General features: G+C 36.6%; 1 protein-coding gene across 1 annotated transcript; it reads right to left on the minus strand.

The window, feature by feature from the left end:
• Positions 1 to 574: 574 nt before the first annotated feature.
• LOC129900178 (transcription factor MYBS3) lies at positions 575 to 14,186 on the minus strand. Its single transcript, XM_055975132.1, has 3 exons — positions 13,686 to 14,186; positions 1,759 to 1,967; positions 575 to 1,418 (listed from the first exon to the last, which is right to left on the minus strand). The coding sequence occupies exons 1-3, from the start codon at positions 14,020 to 14,022 to the stop codon at positions 849 to 851; spliced, it is 1,116 nt and encodes a 371-aa protein (XP_055831107.1). The 5' UTR covers positions 14,023 to 14,186; the 3' UTR covers positions 575 to 848.
• Between the last annotated feature and the right edge of the window lie 3,244 nt (positions 14,187 to 17,430).

The raw sequence follows: 17,430 nt of genomic DNA on the forward strand, positions 1-17,430 counted from the left end.
ATACCATTCAAAATAGATAAATTAGGACACAACCAGTTGCAAGCTCCTCTTACCAAGTCACTTCACAACAACATTACTTTATCTTTCATCTAACAATCTCAATGTCAACTTCTTTTCAAACCTCAAAAAGCTTTTATATGTACATCTTTCATATACTAATAATTTCACTTTCCAAGTATGAGGATTAAGTCAATTCCAAATCTCTTATATACTTATTCTTGCCCGCTAGTGAAGTAAATGAATTGCATCTATTGAGATCCTCAGAGCAGCTACAGAAGTTTTGGATCTTTCAAATAACAAGATTTTTCAAGGTAGAATTCCTGATTGCGCGTGATCTAATTGAATGCTTTCACTTTCCCTGACATTTCTTAATCTATACTGATTCCTGAAAGTTTGGTCATTGAATAAGTAATCCTAGAAGATAAATCCATGATTATTCTACAAGTATATCATGGATTGTTTTACATTTTACACTTAAGGATTTTACCATACTATAGTTGCATAACATATGACAATCAAATCAAAAGTTTTCAAATTGGAAGTAAACTATGCCAAAACCATCACTCCCTCACACTGAACAGAATCAGGGACCCCTTTATTTTCTCGTAATCTGAGAAAATAAAAGCAATTACAAAGAAGCCAACAATTTACATAAAAGACCACAGTATTAAGTTTGTTAGACACCCTAGATCTATACAATGACAAAGAATCAATTTCCAGCTAAATTCTCCTACTTGCTGCTTCCTTGAAAGTACCTATCCTATGTTACATAGATGAGCGGAAAGAGAACATGTACTTACACCCTTAGGAAAGAGAAAAAAGAACAATACAGACTCATCCCAATAGGTTTAAAGTGCTTGAATTGGAACAGTTTCACCCTTGGTAATCTCTGAGCTTTTGACTGGTGTGCTAGAATGAAAAGCGGATTGCCGTGATGGTTCTGCTGTTAGCTTAAGGGATAGGGGTGACGGCTCAATATGGCCAGAACCAGCGTCTGCTAAAGAGAGCTGGGACATTCCCACTAGTTCATCTACATTCACGGGTTCTTTAGGGACAGTTGGAATTGGCTTGAGGATCTGATGATGGGATGGCTCTGCTCCTCTATCTTCAGGGAGCGGAAAGGCATTTGATGGCCAGAAGGGATATGGAACTGGAATGTAAGCTGGGAAGAATGCTGGAAATACTGAAGGAATCGTGCTGGTTGTGGTATTTGGTTTCGTTTCTTCAACAGGTTCACTTGGAGTGGTTTCCATGGATTCAAAATCTGACTTGAGAGAAAGATCTAAGGAAGGGAGTGAATCTGCGAAATCAGTTTCGATTGTTTTTGTTGCAGGTGTCAACTGTTCCTTATCACTTTCCATTGCTCTAGGTGGGAGCATAAATTGTTCTTCAGGAAGTGGATGGGAAGCATCAGTAGCCTGTTTAACATCATAAAAAGGAGAACATTTAAAAGGATCAAAACAAAAGTCTGAAGAAAGGACTTTACCAAAAGCCCCAGATAACAAAGCAAAACATGGAAATCAGAAGCTCAAATTTCACCCTAGGAAACAGGAAGTAGACTTTTCTCATACGTTGTAAAATGTGATCAATGACCAAGTAACTAAGAGTCGACACTCGACACGCTGCAACATGTCGACTGCCTATGCATTTGGCTGGGGTTGGGCATAGTTTTTAGGCCTCAATGATAGTGCAGAGCAATCCCTATAAGGTCACAATACGATCATTATCCAAAGCTTAAGTTTAAGAAGCAAGACGAACCATATCAGCAACAATGTCAAAAAGACTGGATCTTCTCTTTCTCCGAGTAGCATTACTCTGCCGAATAAAATACTTCTGGGCATGGCTAGCTACTTGGGTAGGAGTCCTTGATGTCACAAAGTTTCGCGAAATACCCCGCCAATCTCCTTTGCCCAATTTTTGCAGACCGATCAAGAAAAGCCGGTGTTCTTCCTCTGTCCACGGAACGCCTACAAACACATCCGAGAAATAAGTTCACAACCAACCTTCCTCCGTACAGCTAGGTGATAGATTGTCACCCAAAGTTGGAGTTAGTGACAAAACTCTCTTAACAAATCATCCCAACAAACAAAAGTGAGATCCAAAAAGGAAAGGGAAAACTGTTGAATATTTGCTTCTGTTAGTGCTGATTTACTAGAATAATAAATAGTATGTAGAGTCTTTGTTTAAATCTAAATTTAGTTAGATAAGTTTAGTTAAGATATTTAAGGTTTTTGAATTTTACTCTATAAATTTCTGCAGATTTTTTTTTCTCAATTGACTATTTAAAGGCCTCTATGCTTAATACAAATTAAGAGACAATTTCAATCATTTTTAATCTTTATGCTGATCCACCGTTTTTAAAAACCCAACAGTGGTATCAGATCTTACATTGATCTAATTTTATTGGATCTGTGAGTTCATTGAAGAAGAAAAACTTCCATTCACTTAACTATACCTATTATCAATTCATTTTTTAACTCGTGCTTATTTAATGCATGAGCCTCTTTTTAACTCTTGCTTACTTTTAACGTAGGGATATTTTCAACCCATACTTATTTTAATCCATGCCTATTTTAATCATGACAGGCATCAATATCTTTTTGAATGCCCCCACAGAGTTTCACGAATGAAAACTATCAAAATAGGTCAATGAAGTTCAAGTCTTACTTTGGAAACCTATGATCTATGAGACATTATGATGGAAGAAAAATCCTTACGACAATTTTTTGCAAATCCTGCCGTTATCCAAATTAAAGCACATTCAAAAGATCAAGCATACAAGACAATATTATTGAGGATGATTTTGATGCACAAAATCAAAAGAAGAAAAGGAAAGAAGAAGGACAAGTCATGTTCAAGTGTGCAAGTTCAACAACACTCAAAAGAATTCACAAGCACAAACTAACAAAGTAGAAATGGAGGAACAACTTGTAACACCTTATGTTATCCTAACCTAAACTAGGCTCGATGACTAGGAGAAAAGCGAGCAAAAGAACTGACTTTGAGGACCACGAATGTTCTCTACGATTCATAGAGGTTCCTACGAGTCGTTCCTACGACTCGTAGATCCTGCCAACACTTAATAAAATTATGGGATCCTGAGAAGCCACCTACGACTGCCATTACGAGTCATAATTAATTCTACGAGTCATAGACACGACTCCTAGAAGCACCAGGCACTTAACCAAATCTCAGAGCTCGAATGTCACTCCTCCGAGTCAAATTGTTGACTCGTCAAAGAGTATACGATTCGTAAAGGTCAAAGAGTATACGAGTCGTTCCTCGTATGAAAAGTTCAGAGACTCAGTTTTTTCTGATTTTCAAAGACTTGCGGGATGAGTCAAGTATACAACTCGTCGAGTGGTTTACGACTCGTAGACCTGAGTCGTAGTCCATAATCTTTTCTAGCCCAATTCCACAATTGAAAATGACGACCCTTAGAAATTTCTACGGGTCGTAGAAACGTTTCATAGACGTCAAATTTCAGGTTTTAATGAAGGGTATTCGTGTCTTTTCCCACCCTTCCCAAACTAAAACCTTGACATTTTGGGACTATTTTGAGTCCCTTAACAGTACCCTAAACACCTAGACTCTCATTAACACTTACACAAATTGAGAGCGAGGATTTGAGAAGAGGAGAAAGGTTAGGGTTCAAGTTCTTCAAGCGAGGTCTTCGAGTTCTCGATTGTTCTTTGAGTCCAGGTATGAAGGCTGAACTAAAACATGGATTTTGTTCCTCCATGTGACTATGATTGTGATAGGTGGATTGTGAATGGATTGAGGCCCCATTGATGTGCTCCTTGAGAATTTCTTTTCTAAAACTTACACTTTTTACTGATTATTATTATGTTCATGCTTTTCTACGAATGAATTCCTTGAATGATTGGAACTACTTGTTTCGTAAACCCTAATAGCATGTTGATTGATAGTGAATTGTATATATCTAAAGATCAAGTCTAGAGTCTTGAAATTATGAATGTACAATTGTGATTGGGATGTGAACATGATAATAGTGCTGATGAATTGATAGTCCTTTATACTTTCATAATTGAACCCAAGCGAATGGTCTCAATTGAATGTTATCATAAATGATTGTCTAAAACTTCTCTTAAAATAAATGATTGGGAATGATTGGGAAATTGATTGGTTGCGAGGATTGATTTGATAGGACGGAGGAGTTGAAAAGAGTCCAATAGAGACTTATTAATTTGGTTTGATTTGGATTGATTGTCTTATGAACTTTGAGTCATGAGAGGAGTATCGAGCACCGAATTGGGTAAGAGTAAATAATAAGTCGAACTCAATAACTACGTCGCCAAACATAGGAGAGGATTGAACCGTTAAGTCGGATGTTTCCTTAAATATTGTCCTGACATTATAGGACTTGATTGGTTTTGGATCCATGATTGGTTGATTCGTTCTTGCCCTGGCAAGGTATTGAACGGATGTGGCAACAATGTCGGCTTGTTGTACTATCACTGGCTTATAAGTGATGGTTGTCGGATAAGAGAAACTCCCATATAGGTTTTGATAGTACTCTGATTGAATTGGAATGGAATGGATTAGATTGTATATGATTGGTCCTTGTCTAAATCTTATTCTTGTTTAGACTTAGGACATCTTGATTGAGTTATTCACCGTTCTGATTTGAGATCTCTGAGTTGATTCGATTCTACCTTGATGCATGTTTCATTCTGTTATGTTACATACTCGTACATTTCATGTACTGACATCTATTTGGGCAAGCATCATTTTATGATGCAGAGACAAGTACTAGAAATCATCAACAGGCGCATCGTTAAGGATCTATTCACATTCAGCTATTTCGTGAGTCATCCCTCCATTCAAGAGGATACCACATTCATCTTCCTATCCTTGAGTTTAGTTTTCTTCATTTGATTTGAGTTAACCATGAAGACAGTTGATAGAGGCTTCATAGACTAGATCGTTGATGTTGTCGATTTGTTTTGTTATTGGCTAGTTTCATTCTTACTAGACTTGTAGATTTGTTGATTGGAAAGATTGTTGGCCTTTGGCCTTATTTATGAGTAATGTGTTGATGAGTTGAGTCTTCCACTGATAGATTGTGATTGAATGAATGTGTGATTGAACTAGGTGGTTCTCTTGAGGACCAGCAATGGTCTTCAAGTGCCGGTCATGTCTAGAGTACCCTCCCGAGACGTGAAACAACTTTTTTAGATTGCAGCAATTGAAGTAGATGAGTGTCGAATATTTGTTTTTGTTACTACTAATTTATACGAATAATAAGTAGTTTACTTGTAGGACAAGTCTTTGTTTAAATTTAAATTTAGTGAGATATCTTAGGTCCTTGAATTTCATTATGCAATTTTTTTTTGAAGATTTTCTATTTTTAAGTTGGCTATTTAAAAATCATACACAACAACATACCCAGTATAGTCCCGCACGGTAAGGTCCGGGAAGGATAGAATTTACGCAGACCTTACTTCTACCTTAGAAGTGAGGTAGACAGGTTGCTTCCGATCGACCCCAGTCTCAAGACAAAAAATGTTTAGAAAAAGACATAATGGAAGTACAAGAAAAAATACAAACAAACTGCACGAAATAATAGATAGTAACAGAAATCAAAGAACAACAAACAACAACATACCCAGTGAAATCCCACTAGTGGGATCTGGGAAGGGTAAAGTGTACGCAGACTTTACCACTATCTCATGGAGGTAGAGAGGCTGTTTTCGAAAGACCCTCGGCTCGATTGTATCAGCTCCAAGCGAAACGAAACAATATATATAGCATGGCATCTAAAACGAAGAGTAAAATAAATACTACACCACACAAACAATAGTAGTAACAAAATAATGTGGTAATCGAACAGTAACAACACAACCATAAAAGGCCCGACTAGTCCTATGGCCAACCTAAAACCTTCTTACCCTACTAACATTCTACCCTAATACGCGACCTCCACACCTGTCTATCTAAGGTCATGTTCTCAGTGATATGAAGCAGCGTCATATACTATCTAATCACCTCCCCCAATAATTTTTAGGTCTACCCCTACCCCTCCGCATAACCCCTACAACCAACCGCTCGCACCTCCTAACTAGGGCATCGACATATCTCCTCTGCACATGTCCAAACCATCTCAATCTCACTTCTCTCATCTTATCTGCCACAGGGACCACTCTCACATTCTCCCGAATAACCTCATTTCTAATCTTGTCGTTTCTAGTAAGACCACACATGCATCTCAACATCCTCATCTCCGCAACATGCATCTTCTGAACATGTGAATTTTTGACTGGCCAGCACTCCACCCCATATAACAGTGCCGGTCTAACCACCGTTCTGTAGAACTTACCTTTAAGTTTAAGTGGTATTTTTTTATCACACAGCACTCCAGAGGCAAGCCTCCATTTTATTCATGCCACCCCAATATGATGTGTGACATCATCGTCGATGTCCCCACTACTCTGGATGACGGACCCAAGATATTTAAAGTTATCCCTCTTGGGAATAGGGTGACTGGCAAGCCTTACCTTCATGCCCTCTTCATCCATCGCCACACTGAATTTGCACTCCAAGTATTTTGTTTTGATTCTGCTCAATTTGAACCCTTTAGACTCCAGAGGTTGTCTCCAAACCTCCAAGCTATCATTAACCCTGTCCCGAGTCACATCAATCAGTGTTATGTCATTCGCAAAAAGCATACACCATGGAACCTCTTCCTGGATTGGCCGTGTCAGCTCATCCATCACCAAAGCAAAAAGAAAAGGGCCCAGTACTGATCCCATATGACGTCCCATCTCAATAGGAAAGTACTCTGAATGTCCTCCCACCGTCCTAAACCAGAGTCTTGTCTCCATCATTCATATCCTTAATCGCCCTAATATGCACCATCGGGACCCCTTTTGCCTCCAAGCACCTCCAAAGGACATCTCTTGGAACTTTATCATATGCTTTTTCAAGATCAATGAACACCATATGAAGATCCCTCTTACTCTCCCTATATTTCTCCACCAATCTCCGCATCAAATGGATCGTTTCAATAGTCGACCGCCTCGGCATAAATCCGAACTGGTTCTCTGATATGGACACTCCTCTCCTCACCCTCACCTCCACCACCCTTTCCCAAAGCTTCATAGTATGGCTCAACAATTTGATACCTCTGTAATTATTACAATTTTGGATATCACCCATGTTCTTGTACAGTAGAACCATTGTACTCCACCTCCACTCATCGGGCATCTTAGTTGTCTTTAAAATAACATTAAACAACCTAGACAACCATTTCATACCTCCCTTGCCAATGCTCTTCCAAAATTCTATTGAAATCTCATCAGGACCGGTCGCTCTCCCCCTGCACATTCTACTTATCGCACGTCTAACCTCTTCGACCCTAATGCCCCTGCAATATCCAAAATCCTGAAGGCTATGGGAGAACGCCAAATAACCCGGGACAATGTCTCCATCCCCTTTTTCATTTAAGAGTTTGTGGAAGTAAGCTTGCCACCTTTATTTAATAGAGGTCTCGTCCACAAGCACCTCACCTTCTTCATCCTTGATGCACATCACTTGATCCAAGTCTCGAACTTTTCTCTTTCTCGCTTTCGCGAGTCTATACAATCTCTTATCACCACCTTTATCCCCTAGCTCTGCATATAAGCGTTCAAATGTTGTTGTCTTAACACTCATGACCACCGACTTCGCTTTTGTCCTCGTCGTCTTATAGATTACCTTAAGTTTCCCCTTCTCATCCTCATCCACACACTCCAACCAATTCAAATAGGCAACCTTCTGAGCTTTCACTTTGCCTTGAACTTCGCCATTCCACCACCAATCTCCTTGACAACCACCAAAGATTCCTCCCGAAACCCCTAGAACCTAGGTTGCAATGTTTCTAATGCAACCAGCCATCCTGTCCCACATGGTGTTTGCATCCCCACTACTACTCCAAGTCCCTAAACCAAGAAACTTCCCCCCCATCTCTCGAAAAAGGGAGGGAGTCAGGCCCCCCATCTAATCCTCGATCGATCATAAAGGATCTTCTTCTTTCTATCCCTCTTTAACTTCAAATCCATCACCAGAAGCCTATGCTGAGTGTTAATATTTTCACTCGGAATAACCTTGCAATCCTTACAAAGGCCTCTATCGCCCTTCTGAAGGAGTAAGTAATCAATCTGGGTCCTAGCTACTGAGCTACGAAAAGTAATCAAGTGATTATCTCTCTTCAAGAAACATGAATTAGCAATTACCAACTCAAAAGCTTTGGCAAAGTCCAAGAGCGACGCCCCACCGCCGTTCCTCTCCCCAAAACCAAAGTCTCCATGAACATCATCAAAACCACTAGAGGATGCATCGATATGCCCATTGAAATCTCCACCAATGAAAACTTTTTCGGTGCCCGGTACACCTCTCACTACCTCGTCCAAATCCTCCCAAAAGAGCCTTTTGTCTTCCTCTTCCAGACCCGTATGAGGTGCATAAGCACTAACAAAGTTCACAATACTCCTACCAATAACTAGCTTAATAACCATCAACCTATTACTAATGCTCTTCACCTCCACCACTCGTTCCCTAAGCTCTCCGTCGACTAAAATATCTACACAATTCCTATCCCTAACGCCTCCTGAGTACCACAACTAAAACCCGCCCACATCTCAGGCTTTGGTACCTACCCATCTAGTCTCCTGAACACAGGCTATATTAATCTTTCTCCTCTTAAAACTCTTCACTAGCTCTATGGACTTCCCCGTAAAGGACCTTATGTTCCACAACCTATTCTCAACTTAAGAAGACCCACCCCACTCTTACCACTACTACCATTCGCCTCCAAACCCAATCGAGGACATGACCCTAGTCCACCATCAATCCCCACAGCCACTAAAAATGTACGGACTACAAATTAATGGACCGAAATCAAATAAAATGAGAGAATACAATAAATCAAGAGAATACAGAAATGAGCTAAAAGTAGATATGACCAAAAAAATAAATAAATAAACAGGTCACACTAACTAGTAAGCAAATACTGGAGATCAAGACCACTAAAAAATAGGCGAAGAAATCAATAACAACAAACACAAAAGGAACAATATGCTACTGGTCAATAAGTGAAAAATAGAAGCTGAACTATTATACAAAAAAGAATCAATTGAGGAACGATAGGACCTGGAGCTGCAGACCGCGCCGAAAAATGCTGATTGTTGCCGAAAAATTGTACTTCGCCGGAATCTGTTGTAACGCCGTCGAGGGTTGGTATAACCAGTTCAAATCTTGGCAGATCTGCTTCGCCGAGAGAGAGAGAAAGCGACAAAAAACTTCACCGAAAAAAAGAGAAGACGAAGTATCCTTACGCCGGAGGGAAACCTCGTCGGAAAAAGTAAAGAATAAAAAGAACGCTCTTGCCGGAGAAAGGGAGCTTCGCCGGAAAAATAAAGAAGAAGAAGAAAAGGCAACCTGAAAACAAAATAATGTTCTACCAAATCGAAGAACAAGAAACTACAAAAGTAATCCTATGACTACTAGTAAGGGAAACAAGACAAAGCACTCTTACCTACTAGTATGGATGTACTCGTACCAATTAACCTTCTACCCTAATTGGTATCCTCAACACATTTCTATCTAAGGTCATGTCCTCGATAATCACCTTTCCCCATTGCTTCTTTGGTTTACCTCTACCTCTCCTAGATCCATCCATAACCAACCTCTCAAACCTCCACACAAGGGCATCTGTGCATCTTCTCATCACATGCACAAACCATATCAACCTCGCTTCCAGTATCTTGTCTTCCACCGAAGTCACTCTCAGCTTGTCTCGGATATCCTCATGTTTAATCATCTCTCCCAGAATACCCACACATCCTCATCTCGGCCACTTTCATCCTTTGAATGTGACGATTCTTGACTAGCCAACATTACACTCCATACAACATAGCTGGTATAACTACCACTTGGTAGAACTTGCCTTTAAATTTAGGTAGCACCTTCTAATCACACAAGATTCCGGATGCGAGCCTCCATTTCATCCACGCTACCTCTATCTCTCTATTTAAAAACCCTCTATGCGAAGAGACAATTCAATCATGTTTAATCTTCTTGTTGTTCCACCCTTTTTAAAAAAAAACAACAAAAACCACAAATTGAAAAAGAAAAAAACTTTTTACTTCAAAAAACATTTGTTTAAGATGATATTCCATGAACTCTCATGCATCAACTATAAGATTTTAGGAGGATTATATTTTAGTCATAGACATTTTATCACGCGCCATATCAACATGGTAGATGGCATCATTAGTTGTATGGAAACATGCTATGTACAATTATAACGGAATGAGTTGAAGAAGAATATTTGATAAATGGACTTTGAAAATAATTGCAAGAGCACATCATTTCTTCTTTAGAAGTCTCGGAGATAAAGTTAAACTGTTACTGTTTATACAAAAAGACTATTGGATCAATGACTTGCTATACAACTTTATTTCCAAAGAAACAACCATGTCATTACTACAAGCACTATTGGGATCACATTTCTGTGTCCACCATGCTTGTTATGTTGATCATTTCAGTTTATCTTCTCCCTGTAAAGGAAGACAGAAACTACACCAGGAAGTATAAGAGAAACCAAATACACCATTTTAAGCTGCATTACCAAATCACAGACAAATGTCAACTTGAAGATCCATTGATGTAACACGCATTACAGTGAAAGGACTAATATTTTGATTATGGTCAGCATCTGTAGGAAAAACTAGCAAACTAGATAACACTATAAATCACATTGAATGCATTTGTATCAAGTGAATAAGAAAGCTGCACTTTCACACAAATGTATTAACCACACCAGAAGAATGGCCACCTTTTTGTTCATTGATGCAGTAAGCACACAAACGAATAAGAAAGTTTACCTTTCACACAAACGCAGTAAAGCATACCAGAACAAAGCTATATTAATAACTGCTTTCCAATATCAGTTATTTTTTAATCATCGACTATTGCGACATACTGACACTGTATTTCCAACAGTATGAAGCGCTATTGACCAAATTCACTATTTTTTATCAATTCCACTACCTACCACTCCAAACATCTTACATCCAAAGATCATCACATTCATTAATATCTGTAGCAGGAAACAGTATATTTCTCATTTCCATTTATTTACTATCAACAAATTTGAGTCATTAAGAATGAAAAACAACAGCCAAAATTGAAAGGATTGATTTACTTAAGATTCCCTAGAAGAAACGTTGACCGAGAGGGTGCATCCATTCTAATGGCTAATTAGGATAACTTGATATTTGGAGTGTTATAAAGGTATGAAGTCTTCCAGTAAATATATATTTGATAAGTTGAAATCATCCAGTATATTGAGAAACATGAAATAGAGGACACTGAAAAGTGGTGTAAAGATGTGGCAATGAAATGCCATGAAAGGAAGGAGAAGGCAAAATAAAGGTTATAGAAGATCTGCATCAGACGTCCAAAAAGGCAGCTGGTCTTTACTCTTCCTGCCGATGTTATAAGAAATTTTGATTTGATTAAATTGATCAAGATGTTGAGATGATGAATATGACTTCAATTTTTTTTGGTCATAAGTTGAAAAAAATAAGGCACTATAGGACATCTAAGAAAAGGCATACTGGTTACTTACAACTTGACAGAAACAGTATTTTTCCAATCAAAAGAGGAAAGGGCGAAAGGCAGCTCAATTCTCAAAAATACAAAGTTTCATAGAGTGCAAAAATTGTCTCCGTATCATTTAAATGTCATGGGTTTGAACCGTGGAATCAACAAGTCGTGCTCGCCTCATGATAGGCTGCTTACATTAGACCCCTTTAGGGTGCAGCCCTTCTTTGGACCTTATGTGAATGAAACATTTCGTGCACCGAGCTTCCCTTTTTATTATGCAAGACGTAACCAAATTATTCCACAAGAAACATTTTTTATTAAAAGAAAAAAAAGAACAATCAAAAAAGAAAAAGAGCTCCACTTATTCTGGACATTTGATAGTAATTGGATTATCTAGTATGAGTATCTAGCCCACAACTTAACCTTCACACTAAGCACACCAGAAATGGGATGCAAGTTTCCATATAACAAACCTGCTTTCAGATTAACTTAGAGACAATTCAACCAGCAAAATGATGCAACAAATCAACCAGCAAAAACATGCAACAAAAAAGAAACAAACCCATATTGACCTAACAAGAATTATCTACTTGTGCTTAAGAAACTCAAAACTGTTGGGAAGAGAGAATAGATTGTTCTCTTATAGGGTTTTAGGCATCACTTATTGAACTAGCTTTTGAGATTGAGGTATACCCAAAAAAAAACCTTTTGTTCACATGTTATCAGAGCCACGCACATTTATGTTGTTGGTTCATGCAATGTTGGGCCCTCATATTATGTCGTCTACGCTCTAGATATCCAGTCCTATTGTGATTGTGCAGGGTGTCAGAGAGTCTCAGATCAGTTGTGGGGTGGATTGTTTTCTCCTTTTATGGTCTTGGACAGCCCTCACCTATTTAGCTAGCATTTGGGATTGAGTTTCCAAGGTCTTTTCTAGTTTTCTTCACAAAGAATGTATCAAATTATTGAATTATCAGGCACAAAAGAAACCATAAAACACGTCCCCGACACAAACACGCACAACATAACATGTACGATATACATTAAATATAAAGCACAACAACAGCAATACATAACAGAAGATGCAAAAACAAAACCATTAAAAACCTAAAAGGGCAAAAAAGAAAAAAAAGAAAAAAACATACGAAAGCCAATTGTTTAAGAGAAGAAACTACCAACTAAGTGCCAGCAATCAAAAATGCAAACTGAACCATCAACTGCTTACCTCCCCCCCCCCCCCTCCCCTGCCCCAAGAAAAAGAGAAAGCAAAACACTTAAAGATAGTCTCATTTTCTGAAAAAACAAACAAATTAGGCTGGAGGAAAGAAGGGGGTAGGGGTTTGGGGGGGAGGGGATATATCAATCTATTTACCCAGACAAGTTGGCTCAGTTATATGAGCATTGAATCTCATGTCGTATTCAAGAAAATCATCATAGTCACATATCATGCACAACATAGACCTAATCATCCTACCTATCCAATTCAATCCAGAAGATATGAATCAAATATCTTCAACTGTAAAGAGGGAAAATGTAAAATTGCAAATGAACAAAACTAATAGAAACAAAAAGAAAAACAGACTTTCTTATTTCTACTATAAAAAACAGACAAAAATAAGAGGGAGAAAAGGGGAAGGGGTGTAAAGATTAAAAAAACGAATATCAAGCACTAGGTAACTCTAACCATCCCGCCTATACAATTATTATTATTATCTTTCTTCTTGAGTTGAGAGTTTATCAAAAACCGCCTCTACCTCTAATGCAGGCTAAGGTCTATGCTGGGTATGTTGCAAAGAGGGCAGAAACATAAAAATTGCAAATCAATTAAACCTCAATCACAAACTAGTTAGAACAGTATTACATAAGCTCTATTCATGCATGCAATTAGATTTGTTTGTCCCCAAAGAAGATTAATTTTGAAGATTCCTCATAATTAGACTAATTTCAATCTTGCTTCCAAGGAATAATCCAACTATATTTGGCAAATGAACAGCAGTAAAAACGCCTCAATATCAATTTCTCCGACGGATTCATTTCAACATTTCAGTAATTTTGTGTAAAAAAAAAAATCAAACCTTTTTTCCTTTCAATTCTGCGATTGGCAGAAGAAGAAGCAGGAGCAGGATCATCAGATAGGTAACCATCAGTCAAATGAATAGATTCACGAAGAACATCAGAAGAAGGGGAACCAGGATTAGGCGAAGCAGCAGCGGAAGAAGAAGAATGATAGTGAAGGGATGAGAGATTTCCCATGCTAGCACTTTTCTTCATGATCGACCCATCCGTAAGCCTAACACCAAATAATCGCACACCTCCGCCGCCGCCGGAGCCACCGCCGATGACACCACCTCTGGTAGGACAAGTCCGGGAATTGTGGCCATTGTTGTTGCAATGGGAACACCGCCGAGTCATGGTGATTGACTCGGCGAGTTATGGATAAGATAAATAATTATTTATTTTTTATGATTTATGAGTCTAATACTGTTGGTTTATAAATGGTGGATAAGAATATGCGACTAATAAGGTGGAAGTGGAGGGAGATAAAAGTGGCCAAGACTTGAGTTTGTGGATGGGTGTAATGTTTTCCTTTTTTCTCTTTTGTTTACTCCCACTCCCTTGTTAATGTTTACTTGTCCCTCTTTCATTTGACAAACTTCTTAAAAAAATTAAATAATAATGCACAAGTAGCTCAATTGATCGAAATTTCAGTGATACACCTTAATTTAATTAGAGTCTTATTACCCCTTAAACTATTTTAAAATATAATACATATATCCTAAAAGTTGACATGAAAAGGCAAGCAATGAGTAAAAAAATAGACACATGTCCTTTTTTAATTGGTAACTCCATATTAGTTAGTACACATATTTATTGATATTAAAACTTATATATATTTAATTATTTTCATTCTATGTAAAATATTTATTTTAATTTCTTCCCCACTTTATACTTTTTATTTTTTTCTTTTATTAATTTCTCATATTTTTTTTCACTTTTAATTATTTGTAAAAAATTATGTGTATTTTTTATTAAAAAAAATTAAAAAGTTTTCTTTAATTTTAATGTTTTAATTTTTATTATGTTTTATTTGAATTTCTTCACTTATTTTGTTATCCATTCAAAATTATTTGAGTTTGGACATTTTATTTATCTAATGTTTGATAAGTATTTGAAAAATATTTAGAGAAAATAGCCAACCCCCCCCCCCCCAAGCTATAACCGAATTTTCAACTACACACTCAATTTTTACAGGGGTCCTATCACCTCCCCATTTAAAATTGAAATTATCGCCTCTGTAAATGCTTATATGGTAAGGTGAGTGTATTTCACTCTCTTTGAGAGAGTGAAGACCAAAAAGAAATTTTAAAACTTTATTTTTTCCTTTTGACCTTATTTTTCATCTTATTTTTAATTTTTTATAAAATATTTTTATAATAGATTTGACTTTTTGTTGAACATAATTTTTTTTTACTTTTCTCTTTTATTTTCTTCTCCTTAAATATTTTTTTTCTTTTTGTCCTCTCTTTCTCCTCAACTCAACACTCACCCATTACCATCTCCTCCACCTTGAACCATACCACCACAACAACCTCATCGACTCATCATCTTGTAATAATTTCTTCATCATTTGTCTTACCATTATCCATAACTAACACTACAAATCACTATTAAAATCATCAAATAATTATTAAAATAATTACTCATGTTAACGAAAAAATTAAATCATCATTAGTTTCACTATTCCAAAAAAATTGCACAAAAAAGAGACAGAAAAACCAAAAGAAGAAAGAATGGAAAACAAATAAAAAAAGAATAAATTTATTGGACACCTTCCATCATAAAATTCATTTAATTACTAAAGTCTTTTTTAAAAAAATTATCAAAGAAATTCAATCAATTAAAACCAACATGATTATAAACAATTTTTTTGATCAAAAATTTCATAAAGTAAGCGAAAAATGAGTTATGGGACATATGATATGAGTCTTCATCCATTTTTTTATTATTTTATTAATCTCATATTAGATCAAAATCAACACCATTAATCTACCTCCTCGCCGGAAAAGAAATTTCAACGCAAATTTTTTTCTCTTTTCTTTTAGTTATTCTATATAAATTTTGGATCAGTAACAATCATCAACTTCAAATCTTATCTTCAATTTGTATTATTGTTTGGCAAAGACCCAAGAATTTCACCATCGATAAATAGTAAATAAAGTATTGTAAATTTGGTGTGATGAATACAAAGAAGGAACATAATAATAAAAAATTAAGAGGAAAAGAGATGGGTAATTAAACTCGTTAAGGTGCTTGAAGGATGGTGTAAAGTGATGAAAAAATAAAAATGAAGAAGGGAATGAAAAATAAAAGAGAGAGAAAAAAATAAAGTAAAAATAAAGATCTCTTTGTAATTAATAAAAAATTAAATAAGAGAGAAAAATAAATATAAAAAATTTAAAATGATAGCTGGCAGCGAGTGTACACCACTACATGTTAAGAATGTGGTTGTCTAGTTTTAGGGTGGTATATATTCTATTTTAAAAAACAATCAGGGGGGTAATAGGACCCCCGTAAAGTATAAGTGTGTAGTTGAGAATTCGGTAATAGATTTGGGGGGGGGGGGGGGAGGAGAGGGGGGGCATTTGGCAATTTTCTCAAAATTTATATACATAATTTAGGTAAACAATATGAGTGAGGGTGGATGTTTGGACATGGTTGAGTTAAGATTTGAAAAAAGAAAGGTCCATCGTTGTGTTAAGATTTGAAAAAAGAAATAATATAAATATTATTTCAAAAATATTTATATAGTTTTTTTCAGTTTTAATAATTTTTTTCTTTTTTTTTCTTTTCCACCCGAAGGAACATGTTCTTGAGTTAATTGTCCACTTGATATGAGCTTCCATTTCCTGCTTGTTCCTCATCATATACTTCTACACCAGAGATTGACCATTATTCCACTTCTTAGCTATGGGATTAGTCCTTTGACAATACTTGGCACTTAGAAATTGCCCCCATAAGAAATTTCTTGTCCTAAAGAACCACCACTGCTTGTATTGGAGGGATATACAAATGTTTGGTAGTTGTCTCACTCTAATACCACCCTCCTCATAAGGTAAGCTTAGATTTTTTTCAGAAGGGCAAATTTGATCCAATAGATGGAAGAGGTGCATTTCTAAACCATTTCTAATACGTTAAGGACATTTTTGAACTTTTTTCGTTAAACATTTTATTGGCATAGTTATCACTTTAGCTTGATGTAAATAATAAATTTTCGAGCCGAGAAAAATAAATAATCAAGACCGAAAAATTGGAGTAACAAAGTATAATAGTTGATTTCAAAATGTAGTGTGTATTTCAATCTCTATGATAATACTCTGATTCTTCAAATAATATGGAATATGTTGAACTTGAATTTGATTTAGAGTCAAGGGCTTGAATAGCTTGATCTTGAATCTTTGTCTTCAAATTTGGATTTGAATTATTCATCACGAACACTTGTACGATTATGATGAATAATAAATATGAGCAAGTAACTTGATCTCGAACTTTTTGATATTTGCTTTTGTTCTTGATCTTGAACTTGAATTTTAATTTGATTACTTGAACTTTATAGCTTTGTAGAGAATTTGCGGCCTTTGATCCACGAGCTCTCTTCTTGCTTCTTGTTCTTCAAACCCCCCCTCTGAGAATAATGATGACCTCTATTTATAGTTGTAGGGAGTAGTATACTGGTGTGATTTGATTGATTGATTTGAACTGACTAATCAGATTCTTTTGGTGAAGAACTTTAATTTGATTGGTCTGTCACATATACACGTG

This window comes from Solanum dulcamara, chromosome 1 (genome assembly GCF_947179165.1).
Source record: "Solanum dulcamara chromosome 1, daSolDulc1.2, whole genome shotgun sequence".
Classification (NCBI taxonomy): Eukaryota; Viridiplantae; Streptophyta; class Magnoliopsida; order Solanales; family Solanaceae; genus Solanum; species Solanum dulcamara.

Excerpts from the sequence above, each read along its gene's own strand:
- LOC129900178 (XM_055975132.1), bottom strand. The coding sequence starts at position 14,022 with ATGACTCGGCGGTGTTCCCATTGCAACAACAATGGCCACAATTCCCGG. Across the intron at positions 1,968-13,685 it reads CAGAATTGAAAGGAAAAAAG|GCGTTCCGTGGACAGAGGAA; the intron begins GTTTGATTTTTT and ends ATGTGTTTGTAG. Across the intron at positions 1,419-1,758 it reads TTGACATTGTTGCTGATATG|GCTACTGATGCTTCCCATCC; the intron begins GTTCGTCTTGCT and ends GATGTTAAACAG.